Source organism: Uranotaenia lowii, chromosome 3 (assembly GCF_029784155.1).
Source record: "Uranotaenia lowii strain MFRU-FL chromosome 3, ASM2978415v1, whole genome shotgun sequence".
Classification (NCBI taxonomy): domain Eukaryota; kingdom Metazoa; phylum Arthropoda; class Insecta; order Diptera; family Culicidae; genus Uranotaenia; species Uranotaenia lowii.
The window spans coordinates 366,567,650-366,577,429 of NC_073693.1; the positions used below are offsets into that span (position 1 = coordinate 366,567,650).

At 29.6% G+C, this 9,780-nt stretch overlaps 1 protein-coding gene across 1 annotated transcript; it reads right to left on the minus strand.

Annotated features, from left to right (window-relative positions):
* Positions 1–4,840: 4,840 nt before the first annotated feature.
* LOC129754849 (apyrase-like) lies at positions 4,841–6,656 on the minus strand. Its single transcript, XM_055751082.1, has one exon. The coding sequence runs from the start codon at positions 6,614–6,616 to the stop codon at positions 4,928–4,930; it is 1,689 nt and encodes a 562-aa protein (XP_055607057.1). The 5' UTR covers positions 6,617–6,656; the 3' UTR covers positions 4,841–4,927.
* Between the last annotated feature and the right edge of the window lie 3,124 nt (positions 6,657–9,780).

The window sequence follows — 9,780 nt, forward strand, 5'->3', positions numbered from 1 at the left end:
CGTCTGATCTGCTCTCGTCTCGTTAGCAGATTCGGTCGGGTGTTAGTCTGTTATAAATTAATTAATTTCGGTACTCTCCGGATGAAATCGGTCGCTTGGTCGGTTTGCTGGCTCGATGGTAGGTTTTTCGGAAGATTGGTTCACGGTTTTCGGTTATGGTAATTTACTTCCCCATTTTTTCCTCTTTCGCGATTCTTTGTTTTTGCTTCTGAAAACACACGGCTTCGTTGGTCTGCCCAGGGCGTAACTTTTTTTCAAGTTGAACTCTCAGAAACGACTTCTAATTTTTAGTAGATGGATGATTTTCACTTCTTGATGCTCCCGTTTTTGGTGGTTTTGATTATACGCACGATTAAGCTTTGGGATACAATCAAATTAACGCGGACTTTAAAAACTTCGATCGCTACGTTTGGGAGATTGCTACTTTTTATTACAACAGGTTTAAGACGATTTTTAATACTAAACAGTATGATTTTTTTTTAAAGTAAATGCCCATCAATAAGAATTATGTTTTGAAATTGTTGCTTCATTCCAATACAATTTTGCAAATTTCATCCAAACATTCTAAATATGTGGCTTACATACATCTTATAATCAAATCTGATAAAAAAAATCGTTAGAATTTCCAATTTTTCTACATGCTTTTTTCAATTTCTCACACAAACATTAAAATATTTTAATACAAATACCATGGGCCAATCATTTTTATCTCTGGAATAGGTTTTCATAAATATCCACGCGTTCCATAAAAAAATTGATTCAAAGTAGTGCTGATTGAGTGAGATTCAAAGTAGTGCAATGACAACAATTAAAATGGCCAAAATGAAAAAAATGGATAAGATTACAAAATTGTATAAAAAAATATGACAGAAATCATAAGAACTACAAGCACGAAAAAAAGACAGACTTGACAAAAATAGAAAAATGAAGAAAATAAATCCTTACAAAGATTATGAAAATTGCCAATCAGCCAAAAGAAACAAATATGAAAAGAAAAAATCACAAAAATAATTTCATTGTAAAAAGTGAAAAAATAGTCTAAAATTAATGAGAAAAAAAATGAAAAAAAAAAAAATAAAATTAACAAATATAAAAAAACAAATAACAGAAAAAAACAAATAACAGAAAAAAAAACAAATAATTAAAAAATACATAAAAAAGCAAATAAAAAAAAACAATTACAAAAGCAAATAAAAAAAACAAAGGAAACAAGTAAATTATACAAACAATTAGGAAAAATTTCAAAAAAAATAATTAAAAAACATAAAAAGAAAATAAAAAAAAGCAAATAAAAAACCAAAAAAAAAAAAAAACAAATAAAAAAATACAAAAAAGCAAATAAAAAACCAAAAAAAAAACAAATAAAAAAATACAAAAATGCAAATAAAAAAAAAACAAAAAAAAAGCAAATAAAAAAAAACAAATTAAAAAAGCAAATTAAAAAAACAAATACTAAAAGCAAATATTAAAAACAAAGAATAAAAATTAAAAATTAAAACAAAACAATTGAAAAAAATATTTAAAAACAAGCAAAAACAAAAACAAATGCAAAAAGCAAATTAAAAAAAAACAAATAAAAAAGCAAATTAAAAAACAGATAAAAATGCAAATAAAAAAAAACAAATTAAAAAGCAAATTAAAACAAAATAATAAAAAAGCATATTAAAACAACAAATAAAAAAAGCAAATTGAAAAAACAAATAAAAAAAGCAAATAAAAGAAACAATGAAAAACACAAATTAAATAAACAAAAATATGGAAAAAATTGGAAAAAACAAAAAAAGAAATGGAAAAACATAAAAAAATGGAAAAACATAAAAAATGGAAAAAAATGGAAAAACATAAAAAAAAATTAAAAAAACAAAAAAAAATGTGGAAAAAACAAAAAAAATGGAAAAAACAAAAAAAATGGAAAAAACAAAAAAACAATGGAAAAAACAAAAAAACAATGGAAAAAACAAAAAAACAATGGAAAAAACAAAAAAAAAATTGAAAAAACAAAAAAGAAAATGGAAAAAACCAAAACAAAAATGGAAAAAATGGAAAAAACAAAAAAAAAAAAAAATTGGAAAAAACAAAAAAAAAATGGAAAAAACAAAAAAAAAAAAATGGAAAAAACAAAAAAAAAATGGAAAAAACAAAAAAAAAAATGGAAAAAACAAAAAAAAAAATGGAAAAATACAAAAATAAAAATGGAAAAAAATGGGAAAAACAAAAAAATGGAAAAAACAAAACAAAAAATGGAAAAAACAAAACAAAAAATGGAAAAAACAAAACAAAAAATGAAAAAAAAACAAAACAAAAAATGAAAAAAAAACAAAACAAAAAATGGAAAAAACAAAAAAAAAAATGAAAAAAACAAAAAAAAAATGAAAAAAACAAAAAAAAAAATGAAAAAAACAAAAAAAAAATGAAAAAAAACAAAAAAAAATGAAAAAAAACAAAAAAAAAAAATGAAAAAAACAAAAAAAATGGAAAAAACGAAAAAACAAAAAAAAAGGGAAAAAACAAAAAAAATGGAAAAACCGAAAAAAAATTGAAAGAACAAAAAAAAATGGAAAAAACAAAACTAAAAAAAGGGTTAAAACCAAAAAAAATGGAAAAAACTAGAAAAAAGCGAAAAAACAAAAAAAAAATGGAAAAAAACAAAATAAAATTGGAAAAAACAAAAGAAATTGGAAAAAAACAAAAAAAAAATTGGAAAAAACGAAAAAAAAATGGAAAAATATAAAAAAAATTAACAAAAATAAAAAAAAAATGGAAAAATATAAAAAAAATTAACAAAAATAAAAAAAAATTAAAAAATTTGAAAAAAATGTAAACAAATTGAAAAAAATAAAAAACCATAAAAATTAAAAAAAAAATATTTAAAAAAAAATAAAAAAATTGAAAAAAATAAAAAAATTGAAAAAATTTAAAAAAGAAAAAATTTAAAAAAATTTAAAAATTGAAAAACATAAAACAATTGAAAAAAATAAAAAAAAATAAATTAAAAATAGAGAAAGAAAATAAAAAAATTAAAAAAAATAAAAAATTTTAAAAAAGGTGAAAAAATGGTAAAAAAAGGATTGAAAAAAAAAATAAAAAAAAAAATAAAAAAAATTGAAAAGAAAACAAAAAAAATTAAAAAAATTTAAAAACAAATAAAAAAAATAAAAAAAATAAAAAAAAAAAAATCAAAAAAATTAAAAATAAAAAATAAATCAAAAGAAATGGAACAAAATAACAAAAACAACTGAAAAGTTAACAAGGAAAACATTTAAAAAGCTTAAAACATCTATAAAAAGAAAAAAAAACTTAAAGAAACTTAAAAAAACCAAGAAAAAAAACAAAAAAAGATACAAAAAAATTGAAAAGAAGTTAAAAAGAAAAAGGCAAAAAATTTAAAATTAACGAAAAAAAATGAATTTCAATAATAAAAAATAGAAAAAAAAGTAAACAAAAATTAAAAATAGAAAAATTAGCTACATTATTGAATGAAACTTAAAGAAAACAATGAAAAAAGAGAAAAAATAATTTAAAAGTATAAAAAGAAAGATAAGATCAAATAGAATGAAAGGTTAAAAAGGAAGAAAAGAAATAAAAAGAAAGAAAAGAAAAAAAGGAAACGAGAAATAAGAAAAAAGGAAAAAGAAAGAAAAGAACAAGGAAGAAAAGAGGAAGATTAAAAAAGAAAAGAAATAAAGAAAAATAAAGATAGGAAATAAAATAAAAAAAAACACAAAGAAAACAAATAGGAAACAAAGAAATCCCACAAAGAATTTAAAAATAACAGAGAAACATAAAAAAAAGAATGAAAATAAAAAGAAAAAAAACTTGGAAAATAGAAACAGAAAAGGGAAAAAAATTAAAATAGATGCAAAATGTAAATAAAACAAAATAAATTTAAGAAGAAATATTTAAAAACACAAAGAAAATAAATGGAAAAAAAGTAACAAAAACAAAGAGAAGAAACAAAAAAAAGATGAAAAGTAACATAAAAAAACAAAACAAAAATTGAAAGGAGTTAAATGCCGCTCATAGCAAGTCCGTCCCATTTGCGTTTTCATCATTTTTCAGTTTATCGCTGGAAACACTTCAATTTTATCTGTAGTTTGAAGAGAAAATTTTGTTTTCAGTACTTTGTTCTGATAGAACATTGAAAAAAAAAACCTCAAGAAAATTTGTCCCATTGAACGAATGATCGCAAGTCGGTCCCATATGGCATAAATCATCGCAAGTCGGTCCCACAGCCATAAAGGTCCAGCAAATGATTTTCAACAGAATCAAAACCAAAAAATAATCCTTATAAAGCAGAAATCTTTCATTACCCGTAGCAAAGACAGATTATGTTGATTACTTTGATTTAAAACGCATAAAAGTGCCAAATTACCGAAAGACTTTTTACGATTTTTCAATGCCATTTTTCTCATTTCAACAAAAACGCAAATGGGACGGACTTGCTATGAGCGGCAGTTAAGGAGTTCAGTATTTGCTGCAAAACACTGGACTCCTAAACTTTGGACAAAAACTAAATTGACAACAACAACAGACAGATAATTCTTTTGAGAAAGACCACCAAAAATGGACGAAACGTCGGGCATTTCAAAAGCTAAGTTGTTTGATTGAATCCTTAAACCGAAAAATAGCCAAAATTACTAGACAATAATAACATTATTGAATTATGAAGGGAGTATTCAAGAGTTTCATAACAACATGAATTCTTTCCTTTTTTGTAATTTTTACATATCAATAAACTCTTTGCTTTGCAGTTTGATATACGGATACGGATATTTCGGAGATTTACTCAGAGTTTTTTTTTGTTTGAATGAAATATAAAATTTATTTTTCTTAGAAGAAATATAAAAAATTGATCATCAATCTTCCCTAAATATAATGCTATTGTTCGTTAAAAGTCAGACTGTTTTCTACATATGAGTAGAACTACCTACTTAACAATCCGAATTCGACCGTCCGTACCCTGTAGGATTGGGCTCATTCGGGTTACGTACTGCTCCAGAACGACAATATCCAGCGGACCTACTGCAAAATTGGTCCGATGTTCGGCAAACATCGTGTAACCATTGCCCCCGTTACCGATCCAGGCGGCTACCGCTAATCGATATGTTTTGTTTGAATCCAGCGGCTCATACGTTGGCACTCGGCACTCACGACAGCGCACATCTACGGAAGCTACTCGTCTACCTGGTGGCTGAGTGATGTTGAAGGTAACTCGGAGGCCCGAAAATTGTAGAAAGTCCGCTGTGTTGTACCGACTAGCACTGTATTCGAGTGCTTCCAGAAGGTACTGTCCCTTGAGGTCGAAAGTGTCAACAGTGTTCTCGTACGGTACACAGGTGACCAAATCGTCAAATGTGAGAGGTCCTCGATTGATGGATGTTCTCATACCGCCATCGTTTGTGATTCCAATGGCTGCAAAAGTCCACACGTCCGCGCTTTCGGCTCTGTTGGTGAAGAAATCGACGAATGCGTCCGCGATAAGACTTCCTAAGTTACATTCTCCTAGGCGACATTCGGGCTTTGAAAGAATCACCCTCGATGAACCGACAGAACCTTTGGCTTGCTGATCAACTTCCTCGCGCCATGGAATCAACTCCCGCATGATTGTGGTATCCTGTTCGATTGAATCATCCAAGTAAACCGGATTACCTTCCCATTCCATTAGTTTTCCTTCGTCATCAAAGTAGGCCGTCAACCGTCCAACGTATTTGGTGAAACAGGAAGCCTGGACTACTATGACCCTTCTTCCGCTGGATTGCTCGACTACCACTGGATAGGTATCTTCTGCAACATCCGGTAAGCCTTCGGTAGATCCCGTGTACAAGAATGTATGCGAATGTCCCCCGACAATAATATCAACATCCGGACACTGAGCGGCGATTTTCTTATCAATCGTAATACCACAGTGCGAAAGAACAACAATTATATTTACACCCTCGGCCTTCAACCGAGCCGCCTCAGCGTTGATCGTTTCGACTTCATCCAAAAATTTCAATCGCTCTGTCATGCTAAGCGTATTCGTCAGGTGATGGATAACTCCTATGACTCCAATTTTTCTCTCGTCTCGCTCCAAAACCTTTGATTTAAGATACTTTCCTCTGATACCGGGCTCCTCACTGTCGTCGATGTTCACCGCCAAAACCGGACTTTTGATATTTTCCAAAAATGGAACCAACCCAGCTATTCCGTGATCAAATTCGTGGTTTCCCAAGGCAATCGCATCTGCCGGAAGCAAGTTCAAGAAGTAGCTCGTCACATTCCATCTCAACAAAGTGTACCAGGTACTTCCCTGGAAATTATCCCCAGCATTCAGGAAAATCGGATTCTTCTCCTTATACTGAACCGTTAAACTTCTAACCGCAGCAACAACCCGGGCATAGCCCCCAATGCAGCGTTCCCCCTCGTCACGGTTGCATCGAGTGGACAGGACGTTTGTTTCCTCGAACCGCGCGTGGAAATCGTTCCAATGGATCAACGTCAGCGGAAACAGGCCGTCCCGCTTTGTTATGATTGCTGCTCCATTTCGAGCGGCGGCTTCGGCGACTGGATTATTCTGAAGAATCACAACAACCGCAGCTAACAGAACGAACAAGTTAAGAACCCGACGGCACGCCATTTCTCAACCGGCCACGGCGACCAACCGACTGACACTACTCACTCGCCGAGCTGTTATCAATCCGCTGTCTGGGGAAAGGGTTTGCCCCAATATGATGGACGATCCACAGTCTGGTTCGTGATTGTACCGATAAGTTTAAATATACCTTCTCAGAGCCTAAACAGGTCATTTTAAATTCATAATGATAGGTTTATGAAATTATTCAAACATTATAAATTTCTAAAATGAAAATTTAAGGCAATAGGTAAAGACATTTTTTACCGCCACTGTATCACACATTATGTTTGGACGGAAAAATGGCTTAAATGAGTACTTCGTGAATGGTGAGACCGACACTTTCGCAGTAAACGATCCAAACAATTGCACATCGTAAATGTTGCAATTGATAAGACTTTATGGGAGCAGATTATAGAAGCGATTTTAATGGGTAGTAATTCAGACAAACACTAAATATTTAAAGCGCCAGTCAGTGTTGCTTCAAGTCGTTTTGTTATAGGTACACAAATCAGAAGATTTATTATGTTGCTAGAATGTGGAATTCAAGGCGATTGAATAGATCGTAATTGTCGAAACAAGATTTGTTGCACTCGTTTACTTTGAAAGTTTCAAATATCCATCCTGATCTGGAGTAAATAATCTACAATGAATAATGTAAAAAAGTTTTTAGAATAAGTTTTCATTGAACCAATTGGAATAATGAAGTTTATACAAACAGTGTTATCTTTATCAAAAGAATCACCTAATCATACCAGAAATTTTACCACAAGCCAGACATGTTGACGCTAAATAGGGTGTAAATCAAAGGTAATCAACGTTTTGGTTAATCGATTTGATTGATAAAAAGTGCCCTATCGCGGAGCATGGCTACTTAGTGGTTGAAACGTGTTTTTTTTGGACGCAGTTGTCAAGCTTATTTCAATCAAACATGATTACATTTTTCGGCTACACAAAAACCATTTTACTGAACTGATTTAAAAAAAAAAAAAAAAACAGAGATAGATCTGAATCAAGATGAACATTTTTCAATTACACACATTTTTCAAACGTAATGTTCTGAGTTCGTCTTGGTACATCTTCGTACCTGAAAATTATCACATTTTCAAAGGTGATGAAAAGTATTGGGGAAACATGAGAAGTCAAAGAAAGAATGAACATAAGCCGTAAATATCATGAATATTTCGAAAAAGATATATCGTAGATTCAACTATACTGTTATAGTTGATTCAACTATACTGGTATAGTTGTTTTAACTATACGATAGATTCTATTTTTATTATTGATTTATTGAGGTCAACTATAGACTCATACCATGACCGTAAAAAAGGGGGGGGGGGGGGTTGGGGTTTGGTGGTTAATCCCCCCATAAGAGTCCATCAAAAGCAAGCGAGGCATTCTACTCTACACTCAAATTTTTACAGATATTCAAAATTTTCTCACTTAGTGATTCATTTCCTAATACTAAATTTTTATTCTGGTTCCTTATAATCAATATTGAACATGTAGGATTTGTGTTCCAGATTATGTATCCTGTTCAGGAATCTTGTTTTTGGTTCCAATCATCATTAAACATTGCAATAAAAAGCTTTGCTGAAATCGTCGTTTAAATTTGGTTTTACATTTCCTTCGAAATTTGATTTATGATTCTCGAAACTCATACGCATTTTTTTTTACATTTAGTTAATATTTTTCCAAATATTACGGGTTAGAAATAAAAAATTGAAATAAAACTGATTTCAATTCATGGCTCATATTTCTAAATTTGGAAACCGTTTTATGTACATTTCAGAAAACGTATTGAAAATTCAAATTTTCAATTCAAGTTCAAAATTCAGATTCAGATTCAGCTCGTAAATGAGTTCCACAATCAAAATAAAATTATCAAGATGACTATTTCTTTAAGGATTTTAATTGCAAGAGATTGCAGGATGAGAATTCTGATTGTTAATTCGATTTTAGAATTTAACCAAATTCAGTTCGTTTGCATGATTAGGCTGAAAATAACCAAAAGATATTGAATTATAGTTCATTTTGCAAAAAAAATCAACCACAGGAATTTATTTCTCATGAATTAATTGATGATCGAGAAACATGTGTCTTCTCTTTAGGAAATTCAAAGGATTTCCATTTGTTTTGGCTTATTGTTGAACATTTTTAATATTTTGAGTATTTTCAAGAACCAAACTTCAAACAACAATCTTTAACAAAAATTGAGTTTGCATAAATCCGATTTGTACTGCAAAATTTTAATCTTTAAATTTTACCTATGAAAATTGGATTTTTTTTTCAAGTCAAATAAGCAAAATTAAGTTGGCCAGATTACCGGATTTTACCCGGACTTGCCCGGATATTTTATAAAACAAATAGGAAAAGGTTCAGCTGCCCAAATTTTATTGAAAAATTAAACTTTTTTTTGTCCGGATTTATTCACATTTTATTTGAAGATCAAAAAAGAAAATAAATTGAATCATTATAATTTTAAATTTTGTCGCCCCAAAAATTAAATTTTACAAGCTAGATTTATTAAAATAAACATAAACGATTTTTTGGGAGACTGAAATACGATTAAAATCTGGTTGTTTTTCGGCGTTCAATTTTTTTTCAAATTATTAAAAAAATTCCTTGAATTTTGTTGAATAGTTCTTGGATTTTTGTCAAATTTTACCTAATATTAACCGAATTTTGGTTTAAAAATTTTGCCAGGTTTTAAATAAAATAGCCCAGATTTGCTCGGCCCGGATACGTACGGGAGAACTTAAGTTAAGTTCACCAGATTTTGATGCAAACTTAAGATTTCAACCATCAATGAAAGTAAGTTTCCTATTTTGGTGCTTAAGGATTCTTTATACAAATCATCATTTGAAAGATTTTAGGATGTATTTTCAAAAATTAGTATCTAACACGAAAACTTGTTTCTATTTCACTAGAAAAACGAGCTTAAAAATGAATAATCAGATAGTATTTAAAAATAATAAGCAATGCCATAGAAAAAAATAGGTCACAAACCCCCCCTCCTCCCATTAGTCAGCTCTTCCTACGGCCCTGACTCATACTATAGTCATACTCCAAGTAGAATCGATGTTTTCCACTAGGGGCCCCGGCAGTTTTCTGTAGTTCGATTTTTTTTGTCGGCTTCTTCGGCCAGGAGTTTTGGTGAAAGTATTGAA